Below are 26860 nucleotides of genomic sequence, written 5' to 3'. Positions count from 1 at the left end.
CAGAAAGCAGAATTGTTAAATAACATTTTATATTAATTACCATTATATTATTTTCATTCCTGAATAATATACTGGTGTATATAATCCATAAACTGAAATGGAAACATGCACCCGGTTAAATTCAAATGTTCTGCTGGTTGGACTAGATCCCACTTCTGGAAGAAAATATTGTCTTAAAATATCAACAGTCTGAAGCTGTGGCATGCAATTCCTAGACCTCAAAAAAAAAAAAAAAAACTGCAACCAAGGACCTATCATTCTGTTCTTATTCATGTGCATTGGTTATTATTCAGTCACTCACAGGGAAGGCTCCCTGGTCTCATACCCCAGAGGCATGGTCAGAAGACCTGTTCAATCAGGAGCAATTAGAACTGTCCAATCCTGTGTGCTGACGGGGAATTCTCTGTTTCTCCTGAGTTTGCCATATCGGCCATTCAGCTCTAGGCTTCACTCTCCTGCTTAGGATCCCCAGGTTGTTCTGCTGTGCAGGGGCTGGAGGTCCCTTTGGAGAAGGACTGTCTCCCGAACACCTGGAAATGGTGAGTGGGCAGTGGCATGATAAGCCTGGGGAGGGAGGCTGTTGGAATGGTGGTACTGGCTGTGGCAGAAACCAGACCTGGAAAACCAGGACTCTATGCAGTCACTGGAGTCTGCAGGCCTGAGCCCTCCTTGGGGGCAGTGCACCCTCTGTCTTACTGGCCATCCTGGTGGAGAACATGTCAGTGGCAGAGACCCCACACTGCCTTCCTTATCCTTACAGGACATTCTCAAATAATATCACACAGGTGTGTGCCTATGTCCCAGCATTTTCTCAGATGTTGGTGATTGACAGGGGGGCCCATTATTGTAATCAAATCTCCACATGCCATTTTCCTGCAGGAGAGCAGCTATGGTCTGTAAGGACCACGTTTCCTTCTGAGCCAGCGAATTTTCATTTTTCCTTTTTTTTTTTTTTTTTTGTCTTTTTTTCATGTGTGTGTGTTGCTGGAAGTTGATCCACGGGATACTTTAGTACTGATATATAGCTCTAGTACTTTTTATTTTTTATTTCGAGAGAGAGTCTAGCTTATTTGCTGAGATTGTCTTGATATGGTTTGATTTGTCTAGACTTTTTATTCCAATTAAGTATATGATTTTTACATACATATGGATTCATATGTGGATTTAGCTTATATTATGATTCCTTGTTGATTAATGTAGTAGTGTAGTTTCACAATGTACATGAATATCAGGTAATGAGAAGTACTCCTTTTGCTCTTATAATTGAAAAATTTCCTGGTGAAAATTATATATAATTTTGTGGAAGAATTTTAGAAGTTTATGGTTCCTTATTTAATTAAAAGTGAAGCATGTTGATTTTTTTATTATTGCACTATAGTTATACATAATATTTAGGTTCATTTTGACATAATCATATAAGCATGGAATATAGTTTGCTCCACTTCATTACCCAGTTATTTCTCTTTTCCTATCCTCCTACCTTCTCTCTTCCATTTATTCATGGTTTTATACATCACTGATTTATAGATACACATAAAAGTAGAATTTACTGTGATATATTCATATAGGCATATAGCAACTTTACTGGGTATATTATAGGTAACTTTAGGGGAAAATTATCTTCCTTGTAATGATGAGTTTTATCATCTACACATGGGATGTGTGTTTCATGTGCTTCTGATAATATTTATTTTCTCATAAGTTCTACATATTTTCTTTCTAAACATGTATACATGTGAAATATCACATGCATATTGCACACATATAAAACTTAATCATGGTGTTTTATACAATTTCTTAAAGTGAATATACTATAACTAAAAATTTGGACCCTAGTAACCATTTTTCTCAGATAATTATTTATCTCTTCCAAAATTTACATTCACTTGAACCATGCCTGTGGGATTGTAGGTTGGTGTATGGATGAGTACTGTTGTGTTCTTACCTGTTATCATGGTCACATATGCTGCACTTTTAGAAAGTCTCTGTGAGAGTGAGCAACATATATCTTCAATAACAAAACTTTCCACTAATAATAATAAACTACTTGAGTTTATAAATATTCATGTGTTTTATGTCATCATCAAAATTATTTTGTCTGTGATGGAATTTTATATTTCTCTAAATATTTTGAATATTCCTTTAGATTTTGAATTTTTTATGATTATTGAAGATTTAGATATAGTTATCCTCTGTATTAATTGACAGTTCAAGGCATTTTCCTGCATTTCTTTTGTGGTTTCTGGCTTCAACGTTAAGAAAATATATCCAAAAAGGAAGATAGAATTGGATTTCAAGAAAATAAAAGGTTTTGCATTTAATTAATAAAAAATTTGCATTTTTATTCCCCTGAGTTGTATTGTGGATATCTTGTATATTTTGAATTTGGAGCTTATTTCAAAGGAAATTCTAGGGCTTATCTTTGAAATTCTAACAGGATATATAAGTAAGGAAAATCTCACTTCCCTATGGCTGCAGGAAAATGAATATATTTCCTCAACATCATTGTTAAGTAAATTGTTGAATGACACATTTACAAAAAATCCACTCCTTCCAGGGCTGGGGAGATAGCTCAGTTGGTAGAGTGACTGCCTTGCAAGCACAAGGCCCTGAATTTGATCCCCAGCACTGCAAAAAAAAAAAAAAAAAAAAAAAAAATCCACTCCTTCCTTGAAGATTTTTTTTTAAATGTTTTTGACAGTGAATCATGCATTGTCTTATCTGGATTTTGGGCTTTAATACAAAATCATATAGGCTAACATTTGGCATTCCAAGAAATATGCATTATAATGTTTTCTAAATGATATGTTGTAGAGATAGCAACAAATGGACATTTATTTTTAGAAATAATTCCTTATATATTCTTTAAAATTTATGAGCCTTTTAGATTTATTTCTCTTTTTAGTCATACTCAGACTCTGGACATGTAATGTGCTTTTTTGCACCCTTTAATCTCCACACACTTAACTCATAAGGAATCTAGGTTGATAGCTCAGTTTTTAAAGAGTTACTTAACATGAAAGTAGGAAAAAAAATATTTGTGTTGTCCTTGGAATATCTTCTCTAGGTTCTCTCTTCAAAATGGAGTGAAAATATTTCCTCAGACACATCCTCTACAACAGGAACAAATCAGCCTATGAGGAGATTTGAAGAAATTTTATATGGTTCTGTCTCTGGGTTGTTCTCTGTGCAACTGAGTTGCCATTTAATATCCATAAACCTGTGTTTACTTGTCTCTCCAATGGGAAATAATTTTAGAGAACACAAGTGGAAAATGCTTTTCATGGAGGCTAGTAATACATGTATGTGCTATGACCATGACTGACAAACCACCTGGAAAACACTGTGGAAATTAATTGTTTAATAATTATCTGTCACTCGCATGAATTTTCTATTCAAAGTATGTAATAACATTTTCACTGTAGGCATCAATGTCAATTATATTCCCAACAGAAAGGGTTGAGTCTTCCTCATCTGAATTCCAATTCACTGGTGGTTCAAGGTGGTACAACTAATTGTGTTTTGTTGCACTGCTTTTACTTCATGTCCCCAATAAAAGGGTTGTCTGCTCCATGCCCCTATCAGCTATGTTTAGAAAATGACTTTTTTTTTTTTTTTTTTTTTTTTGCTGATTTGTACAGGGAGGTTCAGATTACTTCTGGATTGTGTCATTCCTTGTTATAAACTGAACCGGGATTTTCTGGTCCTAGAAAGGAAGCCCCATAAACAATCAGGTATAAAATAATGTTTTGTTTATATGGAATGTGTGTGCTTATTCTATATATGCACAAGGATTCAGGCAATTCTCTTACCTGCTTTTCTTTCAGGTGAGTAATACAATTCCTTATCTGAATTTTTTCTCAGTTTCAAAAGTCTGGAGAGACACTGCCCTGAATGAAAGCAGGGAGCTTTAGGCAGAAAGCTACCAGATGTAGGTTTTCTCCCTCCAAATGCTGGTCCATTTCAACCCAGATACAAGAAAGCAAGCAAAATATATTAAAATTGCATACACACACACACACCCTTAGAAATCCTGCTTTTATTTAATAAGTGCCACTAACCAAGTTCTAAAATAATAAGAAAAGCTGTATGAGTCATGTGATGTAGTGGAGGTGTTTGGGCTTTTAAATTAGACACAATTTTCATTGCACTGGGAATGGAACCCAGGGGCATTTAACCACCGAGCCACATTCTGAGAACTTCTAAAATTTTATTTAGTGACAGGTTCTTGCTAAGTTGCTGATGTAGGCTTTGAACTTGAAATCTACCTACCTGAGCCTTGCAAGCTGCTGGGATTATAGGTGTTTGCCACCATGCCTGGCAACTTGATTCCAATTTCACTTGCTCATTTAGGACTTTCACCATAGGAAGAAAAATATCATAGACTGGCAGTTAGGTCTAAGGCCAAATTGGAAAATAAGGAGTTGATCTTTAATTGTGAATCTTCACTTGCCTTTCAAGTTGGGCATATGTCAGTAGTAGGCTATCATCTTTCTGCAGAATATTTTCAGCCACTATCTGAACTTCTATCTGAGCACATATATGCCAGCATTCCAGCACATTCCCAGATTGTGTGGTGGATTGTTGAGAGAGAAGATCATCAGAATCACAACTCCGTGTATTGTTTTCCTACATGAGGAGAGTTGTGATCTGTAGTCTGTATATTTCTCAGTTCTTCCTTTTTCCTGAGCTCATTCTTCTGTTTTGGTGGGATGATGATACTATGTTTTGAACCAAGAGGTCCTTTACCACTGAGCCACACCCATGGAACTTCTTATTTTTAATTTGAAACAGATGCTGAGTCTGGTCTTATACTTGTGACCAGACTGATAAATGTGCCAGGATTATAGGTGTGTGCCAACCTGGTTGAATCCTCGTGAATGTTTTAAATGTATGGGAAGCAAAATGTTAAATCCAGAACCCTGTCTCACAGCTTAAACCTTTATATATATATGTCAATAAAATCCTAAAATTTCAGCTTCTTGTTCATATTTTCAATGGCAACTTCCCCTATCCTCAATATTATCAATTATTTTCCCTATTATATTTCAAATGAGCATATTATTTTTTTAATTGTTATTATTTTTCTTTATCAAGAACTGGATAGAACTTTCTATAGGATTTGTTTTCTGGCTGGGTGCAATGCAAAATGTGTAAAATCCCAGAGATTCAGGTGGCTAAGATTGTAATTCCAAGATCAACATCAGAAATTTAGGTTGAGCATGGGCAACTTAGAAACACCTGTCTCAAATTTTTAAAACAGAGACTGGGTATGTAGCTCATATTTAACATGCCCCTGTGTTAAATCCCCAGTACCATAGAAAAAAACAAAAGCAAAGGCTTTTGTTGTTGTTATTATTTATGAGAATTTCACATGATAGAGAAGTAGAGAAAAATCACTTGACCTTTGTACAACTATGTGCGTGTATTCTCCGTTTTTCTCTCCAAGGCCAGACACCTTGTCAAAATATCTTTGTGTTGAAAGTTCCCCTGATGAAAATTGTGTGAGAAAGTTCTCCTTTTCTCTCTGATATTTTCCTTGTACTGTGTTTCTGAACTATCTGATATGAGAATCCCACAGCTGGCACATCTAATGTCTCTTGAGAGTCTAGTGAATATCAGTACTTGGGCCTTATCTTGTTAGACAGCAGACTTAATTTAAAAAGTATAGATTTTCAGGGAAGTAGCTGAGTGCCCTAAAGCTGGAAGAAATCTCCTGGGGTACCCTTCATCCAAAATGTACTTCAGTTGTTTCCTGACCTTGGCTACTGTGAATACTGTTACAGTGAAGATGGGAATGCAACCATTTATTTAACATACTGATTTCAAATACTTTGGAAATGCATAGAGAATTATTATTCTATTAGTTTTAAAGAACTTTCAACTTTCAAGACTGTAAAAATTGGTTTTACTAAATTCATTTCTAGCAGTTTAAAGTGTTTCTTTCTTCCATATCCATTTAATTGGGGTACTTTTTATTCTTCCATTTTTTGATAGTAGCCATTCTAACAGCTGCACTCAAGTCACAGAAACTCTTATAGTTGAATGGTGCACTGTATTTTTGATGCAAGATTTTTGGAATCGAGGCTGTCTTATACTCATTGAAAGAAGGTGATGTGATCCTATTTTAGAAATAAACAGGAATCTGTTCTTTTAACACTTTTTCTTAACTCCTTGTGGAGATTTTAACTCATGGAAATGCTTGCATACCAATATGGAATCTCTTCTTTGTGATATACTGAGATATGCACATGTGCATTTGTCATTGCTCCCAAAGCCTGGAGGTTTAGGATGTAGTCCACTGAATGGAAAAATTTGAATTTCAGACAAATTCCTTAAAGAAAGTATTGCTTAGTTCTGGAGTTTTAGTGAGGTGAGCTGAGGGAGAGGGCTCATGAAGTACTTCACTTCCACTTGGGTTGCCAGTCATGGACTGTATTTCCCTTGTTAACTCTTTGGTGCTGAATAGAAAGAAGCTCAACTGTTAGCAACAGCCTTTTGCAGATTATGCTGACAAATGTCTTAGAAAAAATTGGGACCCTTGAGTTTTAACTCCTCTTCCCTGGTCCCATGAAATAAGTACCAAGACTCTTACATTTTCCTAGAAAGCCACTCCTTTTCTCTGATCTTTATAGTCTTGTATATCTGGTCTCTTTCTCTGTCTGCACCAGTTAAATTAACATTCAAACTACAGGAAATTTAGAATTAAATGTGCTATATTTATGACCCAAACTGTCTTCCTCTACTCAGAGGAACAATGGGTTTAAATATCCTGTCCTAGTTATAAGGGTCATTACCCAAGGAATGCTAATATACTAGTATAACCCAACCTTTCCTAATCATCTGATGGTAGACTTTTTTGCTTTATATGCCTCTAATTAATTTATAAGTTTAAGACAGATTCAAAACAGGAGTAAATATTAGTTTGGCATATCTGTGAGTGGATCAAGAGTTAGGAAGTTCACATTTTGCTATATTTTTATAATCATTCCTCTTAATACCTGCTTTCTGGTGGGTGGTGCTGGGGTATGATTCCAGTGTTGCAAACATTCTGCACACAAACCCAACCAGTGGTGTGAGCCTCTAGTTCTATTATCTATCTTTTGGTTGGATGTATTATTCATTCACATTAAATAATTTTCTTTTTTTTATTGTAAACAAATGGGATACATGTTGTTTCTCTGTACATGTAGTCAAGGCATACCATTTGTGTAATCATAAATATACATACGGTAATTGTTCTTTGATTCATTCTGTCATTCTTTTTCCTTCCCCCCACCACTCCCACCGCTCTTTTCCCTCTATACAGTCCTTCCTTCCTCTATTCTTATCATCCTCCTTAACCCTAACCTTGAACCTAACCCTAACCCTAACACTAACCCCTCCCACCCCCCATTATATGTCCTCATCCGCTTCTCAGCGAGATCATTCATCCTTTAGTTTTTTCAGATTGGCTTATCTCACTTAGCATGATATTGTCCAATTTCATCCATTTACCTGCAAATGCCATAATTTTATCACTCTTTATGGCGGCGTAATAGTCCATGGTATATATATGCCACAGTCTCTTTATCCTTTCATCAATTGAAGAACATCTAGGTTGGTTCCACAATCTGGCTATGGTGAATTGAGCAGCGTTGAACATTGATGTGGCTGTATCTCTGTAGTATGCTGATTTTAAGTCCTTTGGGTATAGGCCAAGCAGTGGGAAAGCTGGGGCAAATGATGGTTCTATTCCAAGCTTTCTGAGGAATCTTCATACTGCTTTCCAGAGTGGCTGCACTAATTTGCAACCTCACCAGCAATGTAAATAATTTTCTTGATATGATTGTATTTATATGGGCCTCTTTATTGCACTTAACAATAAAAACAACATTTAGATACATATGGATTTACCTATTTAATTTTCTCTATTGTGATTTCTTAGTCTTTATGTTACTGCAGTATTATAATTTTATAACATACATTAGTATCAGGTAATGATATCTGGTACTTTGCTTTTATATTTCTGAGAATTCTTGGCTAATTATATACATGTAAAAACTTCCTGGAGAATTTTGGATGTTTTTGCATTGTTCCCTTCTTTAATTTCATTGAGATATTATTATAGTTGACTTGGAGTAATGGTCTTCCTTAGGATAGTTTTACCATCTATACCTAAGTTGAGCAATTGGTTCTTTGATGTACTTCTCTGTATTTTTATTTTCTCATGCTGCACATTTTTAAATATTCTCTTTTTTTGGGGGGGGGGTGCTGGATATCGAACCCAGGGCCTTGTGCTTGCAAGGCAAGCACTCTACTGACTGAGCTATCTCCCCAGTCCCTAAATATTCTTACATACAAAATAACAACATTGGCGGATCCAAGATGGCGGTCTAGAGGGAGGCTGCGTTCCTTGGCGCTCCGCAACGCCGGATTCAAGCAGAAGATATCTGTTTCTCTGTGAGGCAGTTTTTGCTGCTTATCAATCCCCTGCTCTTTACCCCATTTGTCTGCTGTGATCACCTGCAATCTGCCAACATATCGACGCCTTTTTTGAGAGAAGATTGCTCACTGTCAGGTGTTTGTCATCCACCATTTGCCTGCTTCTCGCCTGTCCATCGCCTGCCTTGCCCCTATCCATCACCTAACGCTCAAGGTTCACCTCCCGATCGTCGGACAGCTGGCAGCAGATTGACCGCAGACCACCAGTGGAGAATCAGCTGCCTGCTGCTGCCTGGAGATTCATTGTTACAGTACTTGCAGGTTTGATTACATGTAGCTGCCGCCATTTTGAGAAAACAGCCAGGCCCTGTAGGAACCCTGGCCGGACCGACTGAGTCCCATCTCCAGGATCCATCAGCCTGACCAATCACTCCTTGCCTCTAGGGCCCTCACATCAACTGACTGCTCCCTGCCACCAGGACCCCCAGACCAACTGACTGTGCCCTATCATTGGGAACCCAGACCAACTGATTGCATCCAGCCTCCTGGTTCCCACAACCACACCAAACACACCCGACCTCCAGGACCACAGCCGGGCCAACTGCATCCTATCTCCAGGACCTCCAGCTGACCACATCCACCCCTGAGCTGCAGCTCCCCATTTGCCAACACATTTGGAAGCCAGAGCAGCCATCTTGGATAATCCTGGAAGCCATAGCTCCGATCTTCAGGTGGGACAATTCCCATCCTGCGACGCCTGCTGGAGGCTTGAAGCTCATTCTCAGGTACCTCTCATACATCAGGCTACTGAACACTGGGAGGTTTCATTACAATATGACTATTATACAGTAGATTTTCTTATTTTCTCCTTTTTAAAAAAAATTAAGATTTTATTTCTTTACGTTTCTTGCTTTCTTTTCCTTCTGTTTACCTGTTCCCTCAGAGTCGCGAGTCGCTTTCTCCCTTATTTACATGATGTTATTGACCCCATAGGGTCTATTTGGTCTAGGATTGCATAGTGTCTGGTTTGGGCACTGCTAATATTGATATCCCCTTAAAGAAAGGGTTTTGGACACCTATAGGGCCACTATAAGCCTATAGGCGGAAATCTGAAATACCCCCAGATCTGCAGTGCTAGAGGGCAAGATACATGAATAACATGAAAAAACAAGGGAAGAAAATGATCCAAACAAATCTAGATTCAATAGTAATAGAATCTAATGACAGTATGGTAGAAGAAATGTCAGAAAAGGACTTCAGACTATACATGATTAAGATGATTCACCAAGCAAAGGATGAGATAAGAGAGCAATTGCAGGCAATGAATGATAATACCAATAAGCTGAAAGAGCACCTGCAGGAAGCAAAAGATCATTTCAACAAAGAGATAGAGATTCTCAAAAATAAACCAAATGGAAAACCGTGAAATGAAGGAGACAATAAACCAAATAAAAAACTCAATGGAAAGCATCACCAAAAGACTAGACCATTTGGAGGACAGAACCTCCAACAATGAAGACAAAATATTTCATCTTGAAAATAAAGTCACCCAAACAGAGAAGATGGTAAGAAATCATGAACAGAATCTCCAAGAACTATGGGACATCATGAAAAGACCAAATTTAAGAATTATTGAGATTGAGGAAGGCACAGAGATACAAACCAAAGGAATGAACAAACTATTCAAAGAAATAATCTCAGAAAATTTCCCAAAACTGAAGAATGAAATGGAAAATCAAATACAAGAGGCTTACAAAACACCAAATGCACAGACTCACAACAGATCCACACCAAGGCACATTATAATGCAAATGCCTAACATTCAAAATAAAGATAGGATTTTGAAGGCCACGAGAGAAAAGCATCAGATTACATACAGGGTGAGACCAGTACGGATAGCAGCAGACTTCTCAACTCAGACTCTAAAAGCTAGAAAGGCCTGGACCAACATATTTCAAGCTCTGAAAGAACATGGTTGCCAACCAAGAATCCTATACCCAGCAAAACTAACCTTCAGATTTGAAGATGAAATAAAATCATTCCATGATAAACAAAAGTTAAAAGAATTTACAAATAGAAAGCCTGCACTACAGAATGTTCTCAACAAAATATTCTATGAGGAGGAAATGAAATACAACAATGTAGGTCAGCAAAGAGAGGAACTACCTTAGAGAAAACTCACTCAAAGGAGAAACCAAGCTAACTTAAAAACCAAAAATGACTGGGAATACAAATCATTTCTCAATAATAACCCTAAATGTTAATGGCCTAAACTCATCAATCAAAAGACATAGACTGGAAGAATGGATTAAAAAGAAAGACCCAACAATATGCTGCCTGCAAGAGACTCATCTCATAGAAAAAGACATCCACAGACTAAAGGCGAAAGGATGGGAAAAAACCTACCACGCACATGGACCCAGTAAAAAAGCGGGGGTTTCCATCCTTAGATAAAGTGGACATCAAGTCACAGTTAGTCAGAAGGGATAAAGAAGGACATTTCATACAGCTTAAGGGAACCATAAATCAGGAAGACATAATGACAGTAAATATTTATGCCCCAAACAATGGTGCATCACTGTACATCAAACAAATCCTTCTCAATTTCAGGAATCACATAGACCACAACACAACAATTCCTGTAGACTTTAATGCACCACTGTCACCACTTGATAAATCTTCCAAACAAAATCCAACCAAAGAAACCATAGAACTCAATAACACAATCAATAACCTATACTTAATAGGCATATATAGAATATTCCATCCATCAACGAGCGGATACACTTTCTTCTCAGCAGCACATGGAACCTTCTCAAAAATAGACCATATGTTATGGGACAAAGCAGCCCTTTGAAAATACAAAAAAATAGAGATCCTGCCTTGTGTTCTATCAGATCATAATGGACTGAGAGTAGAAATCAATGACATAGTAAAAAAAGGAAATTACTCCAACACTTGGAGACTAAATAATATGCTATTGAATGAAACATGGATAACAGAAAACATCAGGGAGGAGATTAAAAAATTCTTAGAGTTCAATGAGAATGATGACACAACATATCAAAATCTCTGGGACACTATGAAAGCAGTACTAAGAGGAAAATGCATTGCATGGAGCACATTCCAGAAAAGAATGAAAAGTCAACAATTAAATGACCTAACATTACAGCTCAAAGCCCTAGAAAAAGAAGAGCAGAATAACAGCAAATGTAGTAGAAGAGAAGAAATCATAAAAATTAGAGCTGAAATCAATGAAATTGAAACAAAAGAAACTATTCAAAAAATTGACATAACAAAAAGTTGGTTCTTTGAGAAAGTAAACAAAATAGATAAACCCTTAGCCACACTAACAAAGAGAAGGAGAGAGAAGACTCAAATTACTAAAATACATGATGCAAAAGGAAACATCACAACAGACACCACTGAGATACAGAACATAATGAGAAGCTACTTTGAAAATCTGTATTCCAACAAAATAGAAAGTACCGAAGACATTGACAAATTTCTAGAGACATATGCTCCTCCCAAACTGAACCAGGAGGACATACACGATTTAAACAGATCAATATCAAGCAATGAAATAGAAGAAGCCATTAAAAATCTACCATCCAAGAAAAGCCCAGGACCAGATGGATTCTCACCTGAGTTCTACAAGACCTTCAAAGAAGAACTCATTCCAATACTTCTCCAAGTATTCCAGGAAATAGAAAAGGAGGGTACCCTACTGAACTCATTCTATGAAGCTAATATCACCCTCATACCCAAACCAGGAAAAGACACATCAAGGAAAGAAAATTTTAGACCAATATCCTTGATGAATATAGATGCTAAGATCCTTAACAAAATATTGGCAAACCGTATCCAAAAACATATTAAGAAAATTGTGCACCATGATCAAGTGGGGTTCATTCCTGGAATGGAAGGATGGTTTAACATTCGTAAATCAATCAATGTAATCCATCATGTCAATAGATTTAAGGATAAGAATCATATGGTTATTTCAATTGACGAAGAAAAATCATTTGACAATATACAACACCCCTTCATGCTGAAAACACTAGAAAATATAGGGATAGTAGGAACATACCTCAACATTGTAAAGGCTATTTATGCTAAGCCCATGGCCAACATCATTCTTAATGGAGAAAAACTGAAACCATTCCCTTTAAAAACCGGAACAAGACAGGGATGTCCTCTTTCACCACTTCTATTAAACATTGTCCTTGAAACTCTAGCCAGAGCAATTAGGCAGACTAAAGATATTAAAGGCATATGAATAGGAAAAGAGGATCTTAAGCTGTCACTATTTGCAGATGACATGATTCTATATTTAGAGGATCCAAAATCCTCCTCCAGAAAACTTCTAGACCTCATCAATGAATTCAACAAAATAGCAGGCTATAAAATCAACACGCATAAATCTACAGCATTTTTACATGCAAGCAATGAAACAGCTGAAAGGGAAATGAGGAAAACAACTCCATTTTTCAATAACCTTAAAAAATTTAAAATACTTGTGTATCAATCTAACCAAAGAGGTAAAAGATCTCTACAATGAAAACTACAAAACATTGAAGAAAGAAATTAAGGAAGACATTAGAAGATGGAAAAATCTCCCATGTTCTTGGATAGGCAGAATTAATATTGTCAAAATGGCGATACTACCAAAAGTGCTATACAGATTCAATGCAATTCCAATTAAAATCCCAATGACATACCTCACAGAAATAGAGGAAGCAATCATGGAATTCATCTGGAAAAATAAGAAACCCAGAATAGCTAAAGCAATCCTTAGCATGAAGAGTGCAACAGGGGGTATCGCCATACCAGAACTTCAACTATACTACAAAGCAATAGTAACAAAAACGGCATGGTATTGGCACCAAAATAGACAGGTAGATCAATGGTACAGAATAGAGGACACGGACACAAACCCAAATAAATACAATTTTCTAATACTAGACAAAGGTGCCAAAAGTATGTAATGGAGAAAAGATAGCCTCTTCAGCAAATGGTGCTGGGAAAACTGGAAATCCATATGGAACAGAATTAAACTAAACCCCCATCTCTCACCATGCACAAAACTCAACTCATAATGGATCAAGGACCTTGAAATCAGACCAGAGACCCTGCATCTTATAGAAGAAAAAGTAGGTCCAAATCTTCACCTTGTTGGCTTAGGATCAGACTTCCTTAACAGGACTCCCATAGCACAAGAAATAAAAGCAAGAATCAATAACTGGGATAGATTCAAACTACATACCTTTCTCTCAGCAAAGGAGACTATCAGCAATGTGAAGAGAGAGCCTACAGAGTGGAAGAATATCTTTGCCCGTCATACTTCAAAGAGAGCAATAATTTCCAGAGTATATAAAGAACTCAAGAAACTCTACACCAAGAATACAAATAATCCAATCAACAAATGGGCTAAGGAAATGAACAGACACTTCACAGAAGAAGATCTACAAGCAGTCAACAGATATATGAAAAATGTTCAACATCTTTAGTAATAAGAGAAATGCAAATCAAAACTACACTAAGATTCCATCTCACCCCAATTAGAATGGCGACTATCAAGAACACAAGCAACAATAGGTGTTGGCGAGGTTGTGGGGAAAAAGGTACACTCACACATTGCTGGTGGGACTGCAAATTAGTGCAGCCACTCTGGAAAGCAGTGTGGAGATTCCTTAGAAAACTTGGAATGGACCTACCATTTGACCCAGCTATCCCACTCCTCGGCCTATACCCAAAGGACTTAAAATCAGCATACTACATAGATACAGCCACATCAATGTTCATAGCGGCTCAATTCACAGTAGCCAGACTATGGAACCAACCTAGATGCCCTTCAATTGATGAATGGATAAAGAAACTGTGGTGTATATATATATATATATACAATGGAATATTACTCAGCTATAAAGAATAATAAAATTGTGGAATTTTCAGGCAAATGGATGAAATTGGAGAATATCATGTTAAGTGAGATAAGCTAATCTCAAAAATCCAAAAAGGAATGATCTCACTGATAAGCGGATGATGACACTTAATGGGGGGTGGGAGTGGGACAAGAATGGAGGAAGGAGGGACTGTATAGAGGGAAAAGAGAGGTGGGAGGGGTGGGGGGGAAGGAAAAAAATAATGGAATGTATCAAACATCATTACTCTATGTAAATTTATGAATATGCAAATGGTATGCTGTTACTCCATGTACAAACAGAAACAACATGTATCCCATTTGATTTCAATAAAAATAAATAAAAAAATAAAATAAAATAACATTCATGTGACAACTTTGTAAAATGTACATGGTGTTTTGTAGTATTTGTCAAACTGAATATAACAAAATATGTCTAACTTCTAGAATCATTATATTTAACAGCTTATGATTTATTTCTTCCTAAATATATACCCCCTTTAACCATGCACCTGGGTTCAACTCAGGAGGAATATGGTTATGTCTTCATTTGTCCAGGTGTTGTAATTTCGGTCTCTGTTTCTCATGGTGGTGTGTCATGTATGTTTGATTTAAAAAACTCTGCACATGGGTAATAGCAGTTTAAACTATATCTTCTCTTTATGAGAATGCCTTTCTTCCACATATTCATCAATACTATTTAACTTTGTGTATATGATGTGATTTATTTTACATTACCTAGTTTCTAAAGATTTTTAGTTTTTCACGATTATGGAACACTTATATATGGCCTATTTAAAGTGAATATTCAAGTCTCTTGCCTGCTTTTCTTTTTGCAGTCTGTAGTTTTCTTCTTATAAGTGTTTGATTATATATGAGGTAATTAGGTCATTTGTCCTTGTACCATTTCAAGGAATCATTTGATGAATGGAATTTTTATTTTAATATTATACAATTCATGAATTTAAAAATATTATTTGAAAATAACTTTTTTGTTCCTCTTTTTCCCTTTTGGATATTGGGGATTGAAACTGTTGTTCTATTACTGAGCTATATCCTCAGCTCTTTTTTAAATTTTATTTTCAGACACATTTTGATAAGTTTCTTGGGTTGGACATAGACTTGTGATCTACCTGCCTTAGCCTCTAGAGTACTGGATATTTTGGTTGTGTACCACCACATGCATCCTATCTCACCTTTTATGTCAACTTCTGGAAGCTTCATATTTTCTTTTATAGTTCACTTTTCATAATTCTTATACTTATATTTATTATGTCAAAATGGGTTATGTGGTATGAGTAAAGCATATAATAGCATTTTTACTATCATACAAATATCCCCATATCCTAGCATTTTTCTTTGAAAAGAATGCCATTTTTCTCTTTCCTACACTACAATCTCTATGATTTGAAACTGTCTAAATAACAAAAGACTTATTAAGAATTTTGTCTTCAGTTCCGCCATGTATTAATTTTATCATGTGGTCTACACTGGTTGCTTTCAGTTTATAACATCATTCTACTGTGGCATTCTGGTGTTTTGGTTAGTGGTACACTTCATGTACAACAGTGGAATGGATATATCAAAGGGCCTCACTATGTATTAATCAATACATAGTCTGTCCCAACCAGATACTTGTCATTACACTCAGGTGCTTGAAAAATAGCAGAATCATCTTACAATAAATTTCACAGAATATATTCACTTAAAATGAGACATCATTATATATATACATATATATGCAATAACATAGTATATAATTTATATAATTTTTACTTATTGAATTATTGAATTTACCAGGGTCTCTCTGAGTTACTAAGTGATTCACTAAGTTACTGAGGCTGTCTTTGAACTCTTGATCCTCCTGCCTAATCCTCTTGAGTTGTTTGGAATACAGACTTACTGCACTACATCTGGCTCATTTGCTTTTTAAAAGCACCATCATTGACTTTGGTGATTCTTTGTTATGTTTATTTTCAATATCTTCTAATTTTGCTCTTTTGCTTGGGATTTTCTTACTTTTATGAAATTTATTTGTTTCAAACTATTGAGATGGATGATTTGTTAATAAATTCCTAGTCATTTTATGGTTTACTAATTTATTGAGATATGATATGTATTCCCAGTAATTTGGATTTGTTTTTGGTTTTTAACTTGAATTCGTATCTCCTTTGATTGGTCTTTCCTTTAAGGTAGTTCCTCCCTTATCTGATCTACCTTGCTGTTTTCCATTTCCTCCACATGGAATATTTTGTTAAGAATGTTCTGTAGCACAGGCTTTCTATTTGTAAATTCTTTTAACTTTTCTTTATCATGGAATTTTTTTTTTTCATCTTCAAATCTGAAGGTTACTTTTTCTGGGTATAAGATTCTTTGTTGGCAACCACTTTCTTTTAGAGCTTGACATGTTGTTCCAGGCCCTTCTAACTATTAGAGTCTGGGCTGAGAAATCTGCTGATATCCATATTGGTTTCCCCCTATATGTAATGTGATGCTTTTCTCTTGTAGCCTTCAAAATCCTATCTTTATTTATATATGAGGCATATTTATTATCATGTACCTTAGTGTGGATCTGTTGTAATTTTGTACACTTTGTGTTCTGTAACCCTCTTGCATTTGATTTTCCATTTCATTCATCAGGTTTGGGGAATTTTGTAATATCAAGTCATTGAATATGTTGTTCATTTCTTTGGTTTGTATGTCTGTGCCTTCCTCAGTCCCAATAATTCTTAAATTTGGTCTTTTCACGCTGTCCCAGAGTTCTTGGAGGTTTTATTCATGATTTCTTACCATCTTCTCTGTTTGGTCAACTTAATTTTCAAGATTAAATATTTTGTCTTCATTATCTGAGGTTTTTTCTTCCAAGTGATCTGTTCTGTTGGTGATGGTTTCCATTGAGTTTTTATTTAGTTTATTGTTTCCTTCATTTCAAGGATTTCCATTTTTTTTTGAGAATCTCTATGTCTTTGTTGAAGTGATCTTTTCCTTCCTGCAGTTGCTCTTTCAACTGCTTATTGGAATGATCATTCCATTGCCTGCATTTGCTCTTTTATTTTATCCTTTGCTTTATAAATCATTTTAATTATGTATATTCTGAAATCCTTTTCTGACATCTTCTACCATGCTGTCACTGGGTTCTCTGAATGTAGAATTCAGGTTTGTTTGGAACATTTTCTTCCCTTGTTTTTAATGTTGTTCATGTATCTTCCCCTCTAGCAGTGCAGATGTTCGGTGTTGCATTCCCCTCCCATAGGCTTATAGTGACCTATAGGTTTCCAAAACCTCTTCATTAAGGTGGAGATCAATATTAGCAACACCCAGTACACTTAGTATGCAGCCCTAAACCAAATAGCCCCTTTGAAGTTGTTAACAATATTGTCATAACAAACAGAGAGGATGAGTTCAATTATTATGTACAGCATAACAGATAGATTTGCAATAAGGTCTGCAGTTTCTAATGGAGAATAAAGAAGATGGAAAGCAGTGTGGGATGTAACTGTTAATGGGATAAGAAAAGAGTATTTAGAAGTTTTAGATTGTAGAAAGTGTGAAAATGTAAAAAAAAAAAGAAGTTGGTTTTTAGCATGAAAAAAGTGAGAGAAAGGTAACAGGTAAACAAAAGGAAACAGGTAAACAAAAGGAAAATAGAACAAGAAAAGTAAAGAAACAAAAACTTACAATTTTTCAAAAAAAAAAAACCCTGCACTATAACAGTTATACATTATTCAAACTTCCCATTCTTTGGTAGCCTGCTGCATGAGAGGTACATGACAATGAGTTTCCAGTTTCCATCAGGCTTCTCAGGATGGGATTTTTCCCACCTAAAGATGGAAGCTTCCACTTCTGAGGTAATCCAAGATGGCCACACTGGCTTACAAGTATGTTGGCAAATGGGGAGTTGCTGATCAGGGCATGGGTGTGGTTGGCTGGGTGTCCTAGAGACAGGGTGTGTTTGGTTGGGAAGGGGTCCTGGAGCAAAGCATGGTCTGTGTAGATCAGAAGTCCTGGAGGTGGGGTGTGGTCAGTTGGTCTGGGAGTCCTGGTGGCAGGGTGCATCCAATTGGGCTGAGTGGTCTTAGAGATGGGGATTTGTCAGTCCATTAACAGGTCCTACAGGTACTGGCTATTGTCTCAAAATTGTGGCAGCCATGTGTAATGAATCCTGTGTATATTGTGGCAGTGAAATTCCAGGTAACAGCAGGCAACTGGTGATCCCTTGTCAGTCTGCAGTTGGTCTTCAAGCTAATAGTAGACAATCACCTCTTCAACAGAGGTTCTCTGGGCAATCCAAGTCCTGGTGCTTTGAAAGCCTCCTCTAGTCGATCCATGGTCTGCAGCCACTGTCACATGAAATTCAGGCTGCTTCCTTCTCCTCTTTACTATTTATTTACCTATTCTTATTTCAGGAACTGTTGAAATTCAGGGATGTGGCCATTGATTTCACTGAAGAGGAGTGGAAATGCCTTCAGCCAGCTCAACAAAATTTATATACAGATGTGATGTTAGAGAATTACAGCAACTTGGTCTTCCTGGGTATGCTTAACTTCCCTTCACAATTTTTAATTAATTATGATTATTTAATTTTCTTCCCTTGATGAATATCTTCTGGGAACTTCTCTATAATTATGTGTTTCAGATTTGTGCTTTCAAGAAAAACAGGGCACTTTTGGTATAAATAAAATGTTAATGACATTCCTGTTAGTTTTTAATCTCTCCTTTTCTTGGTATGTTATGTACCCTTCACTTTAGAATACTGATTCAATGATATAAAATATTGTGGCCTACACTTATAAGAAGACACAGTTGAGAGGCCCAAATTTTAAGGAAGAAGCCAAACTTTAAAATAGTGATGGAGAAGTTATCTAGCAGAAAAAAATTTTCAGAAGCTTAGGTTTATTTCTCCCATTATCATTGAATATGTACTGCCTAAGTTTATCATGTTTTAAAATTCTTTAAAGTCTTCTGTGGGTCTACAGTGATGTCCCAGTTCATTTAAATTAACCACCCAACTCTCCTTTGCTTGTCAGTGACAGCATGATCTAAAATGTTTTCTATTATTTGTGGGTCTCCTGGTGAAAATATACACATTTTTGGAGAATTCTAGGTCAAGCCATTTTAAAAAATTAATATCCTAAAGCAATTTAATATTATTCATACATTTATTCATTTAAATTCACTTACAGGGGCTCTTTATAAATAAATGCTTGTTATGGATTTTCTCTGAAATAAAAGTCAAGTTTCACAGGAAATGCTCTTTTTTGGTATGTGGTAAGAGTTGCAGATTTTAGTTATATGAAAGCATTGTAAATAATATATCTATGTTGGTTAAATTTTTCTTTCCTTTATTCTTTCAATTTATAGACTACATTTCATTTTGTAGAAGAGGTTTTCTCACTTCACATAACACTTTATTTTTGTCCATATTTTATGAATTTATGACAATTTCCATTACTTCACAAACTAGGACATTGTTGGAATTAAGATATGCATGATTCTTGTTTGTATTGCCAATAAAATTTTATATGCTTTTACTTGTTTGTATAAATAGTATACCTTTTTAAATGAATTTTATATTTTATCCAGATTGATTTTTTATCCTGTGTATGTACATAGTAATGTATTTTTTTTTTTAATATGTGAATGTAATAGGGATAGGATCCAAGGGTACTCTAATAATGGGCTATATCCCCAGCCCCTTTCTATTTATATTTGGAGAGAAGTTCTCACAAAGTTATTGAGGATGGCATTGAAATTATTACTTCCCTGCCTCAGAATTACAACAGTAATTCTGTATTATATGCATGTTCTTTATATATAATTCATGAATTTGTTCTTATTTATAGGATGAAGACCATAGTATTTTAAAGGTACCTTTCAAACATTTTATAATTCTTTTTATTTTTATATGTTGTTTGAAATTTTAATTGTGATCAAAACCACAAAACAATACTTGCTCTCTCACTATATTATGCATAAAGTTCAGCAATATTAATTCAAATTGTCACAAAATATATCTATAGAATGCTTACACCTCAAAAATCAATAAATATATTTCCATGTAAACAAGTGCTTATTTCTTTCTTCTCCTATCATTAATGGCATTCTCATTTCTGTTCAGAAGGTTTTTTGCATGTTTACTTTTTTTCTTTGTTTTTAGTTGTCTTATATATGTAGAGTTCTCCCATGTTTTTCATTGTGGTAGTGACATATTTCTGTTAACATAATGTACTGAAGATTTATCCTGATTATAGATTTTGCAAAAATTTATTACTTTTTAACTTGAAAAATATTCTGTCATTTCTATATTCCAAATAGCTCCATCCATTCATTTCAAGTGATATTTGGTTTGATTCCCCATAGTAGCTCTGTTGATTAATGCTATAATAAAATTTTGTGTTCAAATGTCTTAGTTTGTTGTATATGTGAGGCCTTATTACACTCAGAATTCACTATGTCTATCTGTCTTAATTGATGTCACTATTACCAATTAAATTTTACAGTTTTTATTGTTCTCAAATCATGAAACAACATTCTCCCAATTTTGTTTTTATTTTGAATATTTTTGATATATCCATAAAATTTTGAGATTTCATAAAATTTCTAGAATAAGTTTTTTCTGTCCTTGCAAAAAATATCATTGGGAGTTTGAGGGATATTTTCATGGAGTCTCAAGGTAACTTTGAGAAGTACAAAGGTCTTTTAATTTCATTTTTCAATTCTGGAAAAAGATTATGTTCAAGACTGTTCAATCAATTCCCACATATGTGTGGATTTTTGAACATCTTTTACACTTCTGATTTCTAACATTATTCTCTGATGATCAGAAAATAATTGGCATTATCTAAGTAATATTGACACAGGCTGCACAAGGGTTTTATTGTCTCTCAAATTTGTTTTCATGTAAAATCTTCTAGACGCATATATATTTTCCTCTTTAAAATTTTGTCTTTCTTCTTAAGATTCCCTATCCTCTTAAAACTTGCTGAATATCCATTGTATTATCATCCAAAATCTACCTGTTATTTCCAGATCTCAGTGTCTTTGGAGACAGAAACCAGCTTTCACACAATCTTCAAAGAAGCCAGAAATATTGGTGTATGATTTATATTTCCCTTTTTCTACTGAGAGTGAAGGCAGGTTATAGATTTTTTTTCCTAATTGCACAATGCTATATAAGAAAGGAGGAAAGACTTTGGTTGATAAAAGTAAGATACATTCCTTCCCTATACTATATTGCTCTCCATAGAAATATAGTCATCTTTGATATTGTTCTCTCTACAAAAGTTTGTGTAATTTTTATAACATATTTGTGACTGTACATTTTTATGTAACATGTTTCTGAAGTAATGATTACCTTGGATTACTAGTCTGCTACACTGCTGATTTCCTGATATTGCTAACTCTGCTATAATTTCCTGTTATATATACAAAATATATTCATCCCAGTCTACTAAGTAATTTTCTTAAACTTTCATTTATTTCAGCAATTATGTCTCATAATACCAAAGAATTTTCACCAGACCAGGGCATAAGACATATATTTCAAAAAGTGATTAATGAAAAATATGGAAAATGTGACCTTGACTATTTACAACACAGGACAATATGGAAAACTTTAAGTGAGAGTGAACAACAGAAATTATATTATCAAAAACCATGCCTCAATCACCAGCAGAGAATTCATACTGGTGAGAAGTTGTGCAAATGTAAAGAATGTGGCAAAACTTTTAATGCAAAATCAGACCTTATTCACCATTAGAGAATTGATAATGGAAAGAAACCTGACCAATTTACAGAATGTGGCAAAGCTCTATATCGAAGATTATACCTTACACAACACCAGAGAATTCACACGGGAGAGAATTCCTATCAATGTAAAGATTGTGACAAAGCTTTCTATCAAAGATCATACCTTACTCAACACCAGACAATTAATACTGGAGAGAAGCCCTACCAATGTAAAGAATGTGGCAAAGCTTTCTGTCAAAGATCACAACTTAATAAACATCAGAGAAATCATACAGGAGAGAAGCCCTTCAAATGTACAACATACAACAAAGCTTTTAATGACAAATCGCATCTTATTTGTCATCAGAGAATTCATACTGGAGAGAAGCCCTACCAATGTAGAGAATGTAGCAAAGCTTTCATTGCAAAATCAAACCTTATATGCAATCAAAGAATTCTTACAGGAGAGAAGCCTTACAAATGTACAGCATGGGACAAAGCCTTTAATGAAAAATCAGACCTTAGTCACCACCAGAGAATTCATAGTGGAGAGAAACCCTACAAATGTAAAGAATGTGGCAAAGCTTTTATTGTAAAATCACACCTTATTCACCATCAAAGAATTCATACAGGAGAGAAGCCTTACAATTGTACAGCATGCAACAAAGCCTTTAATGAAAAATCATACCTCAGTAACCACCAGAGAATTCATACTGGAGAGAAACCCTACCAATATAAAGAATGTGGCAAAGCTTTTACTGTAAAATCACACCTTATTTGCCATCAAAAAATTCATACAGGAGAGAAGCCCTACCAATGTAAAGAGTGCGGCAAAGCTTTTAATGTAAAATCAAACTTTATTCAACATCAGGGAATTCATACTGATGAGAAGCCTTAGGAATGTTCAGATTGTTGCAAAACTTTTAACAAAAAATTATGACTAATTAACCACCAGGGAAATCACACAAATGCAAAGAATATGACAAAGCTTTTAAGGGAAAAGTATACATTTCTCACTAGCAGAGAAATCATACTGAAAAGAATTCCTATAAATAAAAAGAATGTGACAAACATTTATTTGTCAAAAATTATTTTTAATTGTTTCCAATTAGTTATATATGATAGAATGCATTCAGAAAAATTGTACACAAAAGGAGTACAAATTCTTCCTCAGGCTACAAGTGTTGCAGACACAAAGGTAGTGTAATCACACATTTATTCAGGATAATGATGTCCAGATCATTTTACTGTCATTCCCCTCCTTACACTGATTACTTTCCCCTCACTACCTTCTACACAATCCAGACTCTTCATTCCACCTACCCTCCCCCATTATGAATCACCATTTGCCTGTCAGAGAAAATATGTGGCCTTTAGTTTTTTGGGTTTCACTCATTTCACTTATTGTGGTAATCTCTAGATCTATGCATTTACTAGAAAATGCCATAACTTTCTTTTTCTTTAAGTGTGAATAGCATTCCATTGTCTGCATATACTACATTTTCTTTATCCATGCATATGTTGAAGGCCATCTATGTTGGTTTGCTAGTTTAGTTATTGTGAACTGAGCTGCTATAAACAATGTTGTGACTGAGTCACTGTAGTATGCTGGTTTTAAATCTTTTGTGTGTTTATATAAAGGAGGGGGATAACTGGGTCAAATGGTAGTTTCATACTGTGTATTCTCAGAAATCTCAATAAAATTTCCAGAATGGTTAAATCAATTTGTAGACCAAGCAGCAATGTATGAGTGTACCTTTTTCCATATATCCTCAGCAAAACTTACTTTTATGTTTTATTTTTTTTTAATTATCATTGTGATAGGAGTGGGATAAAATCATAAAGTGGTTTTGAGCTGCATATCTCTAATTGCTAGAGATGATGAGCAATTTTTCATGTTAGTTGATCATTTGTATTTTTTCTTCTGTGAAGTGTTGGTTCAGTTCATTGCCCCATTTATTGATTGAGTTTTTTGTTTGTTTGTTTTTTTTGTGGTGCTGGGGATTGAACCCAGGGCCCTGTGCTTGCAAGGCAAGCACTCTACCATCTGGGCTACATCCCCAGTCCTGATCTGGTTATTTTTGGTGTTAAGTTTTCTGAGTTCCTTATATATTCTGTAGATTATCGCTTTATCTAAGGTGTATATGGTAGATTTTCTTCCATTTCATAGGCACTCTCTTCATGTTACACATTGTTTTCTATGCTGAGAAGATTTTTATTTTGAGTCCATCCCTTTAATGATTACTTGAATCCACTTCTTTTGCTTTTGGAGACATGTTAAGGAGGTCAGTTTCTAAGTTGACTAGGTGGAAATTTGGTCCTACTTTTTCTTCTATTATTAGCAGGATCTCTGTTTTAGTGCCTATCTTTATTCACCTTTCTGTTGATTTTTCCACATGGTTAGAGATAGAGTTATGATTTCATTTTGTTACATATGAATTTCCATTTTTCCCAGCACCATTTGTTCAATAGGCTCTCTTTTTTTCAATGTATATTTTTGGTGCCTTAATTTAGTGTGAGGAAACCCTATTTATTTGGTTTTGTCTCTGTGTGTTCTGTACCATTGTACTACATGTATATTTTCGTGCCAATTCCATGCCATTTTTGTTACCATTACTCTCTAGGTCTGCATTGTGATCCCGCCTTCTTTACTCTTAGTATGTATCTCTTTGGCTATTCTGGGTCTCTTGTTTTGCAAATAAATTTCACAATTACTTTTTTCAGTTCTGTGAAGAATGTCATTGGTAGTTTGGTAGGAATCACATTAAATCTGTAACAGTCTTGGTAGTATGGTCACTTTGACAATATTAATTCTGCCTATTCAAGAGCATAGATCTTTCCATCTTCTAAGGATGTCCTCCATTTTCTTATGTAGAATTCTGTAGTTTCCATGGTAGAGGTCTATCCCCTCTTTCATTAGGTTGATTCCTATTTTTTTGAAGTTATTGTGAATAGACTAGTTTTAACAATTTCTCCTCCAGTTGATTCATCACTTATGTATAGAAATGCATTTGATTTATGGTATTGGTTTTATGCCCTGCTATTTTTCTGAATTTCTTCATTAGGTGTAGAAATTTTCTGATGGAGTTTTTGGGTCTTTTAAATGTAGAATTGTGTCTTTGGAAAATAATACTATGTTACATTATTATTTTTCTATTCATATCCCTTTAATTTCTTTCATCTGTCCAATTGCTCTGGCTAGAATTTCAAGACTATGTCAAAAAGAAGTGAAAGAGGGCATTTGTTTCTCTTCCAGATTTTATGGAGAAGGCTTCATTTTGTCTCTATGTAGAATGATGTTATCATTCGACTTAGCATAGAAGACTTTCACAATGTTGAGCTAAGTTCCTACTATCCCTTGTTCTTCTAGTGTTTTAAACATGAGTGGATCTGCATTTTGATCCCTTGTTCTTCTAGTGTTTTAAACATGAGTGGATCTGCATTTGGTCAAATGTATTTTCTTCCTCTATTGAGATGACTATATGATTCTCAACTTTAAGTCTATTGATGTGATTAATTTTGTTTATTGATTTCCATATGTTGAACTGACCTTGCCTCTCTAGGAGGAATCCCATTGAATTGTGGAGCACCATCTTTTTAATGTGTTTTTGTATGTGATTTAACAGAACTTTTTAAAATAATTTTTGGGTCTGGTTCATCAGGAATATTGATCTGAAGTTTTCACTCCTTCATGTGTCTTTGTCTTTTTTTTTATTTTGTATCAACACAATACTCATAGAATGAGTTAGGAAGGGTTCTCTTCTTTTCTACATAATGGTATAATTTGATGAGTATTGGTGTTAATTCTTCTTTGAAGGCATTGTGGAACTCAGCTGAAAATTCATCTCTGGTACGTGGCTTTTCTTGGTTGGTAGAATTTTGATAGCATCTTCAATTTTATTGTTTTTATTGGTTTGTTTATATTGTGCATGTCCTCTTGATTCAGTTTGGGTAGTTTATTTGTCTCTGGAAATTTGTCAAGATCTTCATGATTTTCTATTTTATTGAAGTATACATTTTCAAAATAATTTTATTTTCTTCTGTACTTCAGTAGTGTCCATCATGATATTCCCTTTACATCATAATTTTAGTAATTTGGGTTTTCTCTCTCTTTCACTTCAATGTGTAGCTAAGGATTTTTCAATTTATCTTCTCAAAGAACCAACTTTTAATTTTCTGAATCTTTTCAATTGTTTCTTTTGTTTCAATTCCATTAATTTCAGCTCTGGTTTTGATTACTTCCTGTCTTCTACTACTTTTGGTGTTGATTTGTTCTTCTTTTTCTAGCGATTTGAGATGTAAAGTTAGGTCATTTATTTGTTGACCTTTAATTCTTTTAATGAATGAGCTCAATGCAGTGATCTTTACTTTTAGACCTGACTTCATAGTGTCCCAGACATTTTTATATGTTTTTTAGGTGTTGTCACTTGCCTCTAAGTACGTTTTTAAATTTTCTTCCTGATTTCTGTTGCAGTCCATTTGTTATTTAGGCTCCAGGTGTTGGAGCAGCTTTTATTTTTATTTTATTATTGATTTCTAGTTTCATTCTGTAATGATCTGATAGAATGCAGGGTAGTATTTCTGTTTTTTATATTGGATAATTGTTGCTTTGTTTTGTAACATATGGTCTGTTTTAGAAAAGAATCCATGTGCTGCTTTTGTGTATTTGCTCGATGATGAATGAAATATTCTATATATGTCTGTTAGGTCTAAATTATTGATTGTATTATTTAATTCTATGGTTTCTTTGTTTAGTTTTTGTTTGGAGGATCTATCCAGGGGAAA

At 35.0% G+C, this 26860-nt stretch overlaps 1 protein-coding gene across 1 annotated transcript; it reads left to right on the top strand.

Moving 5' to 3' along the window:
* Window positions 1–449: 449 nt before the first annotated feature.
* Window positions 450–23667, top strand: LOC306652103 (zinc finger protein 519-like). The gene is made up of 5 exons (XM_079125160.1): window positions 450–539; window positions 18096–18225; window positions 18754–18880; window positions 21832–23273; window positions 23314–23667. The coding sequence occupies exons 2-4, from the start codon at window positions 18115–18117 to the stop codon at window positions 22104–22106; spliced, it is 513 nt and encodes a 170-aa protein (XP_078981286.1). The 5' UTR covers window positions 450–539; window positions 18096–18114; the 3' UTR covers window positions 22107–23273; window positions 23314–23667.
* The last annotated feature ends 3193 nt before the right edge of the window (window positions 23668–26860 follow it).

The sequence above is a fragment of the Sciurus vulgaris genome, assembly GCF_902686455.1.
Source record: "Sciurus vulgaris genome assembly, contig: HiC_scaffold_629_arrow_ctg1, whole genome shotgun sequence".
Classification (NCBI taxonomy): domain Eukaryota; kingdom Metazoa; phylum Chordata; class Mammalia; order Rodentia; family Sciuridae; genus Sciurus; species Sciurus vulgaris.
This window is presented reverse-complemented; position numbering and strand designations above follow the sequence as displayed.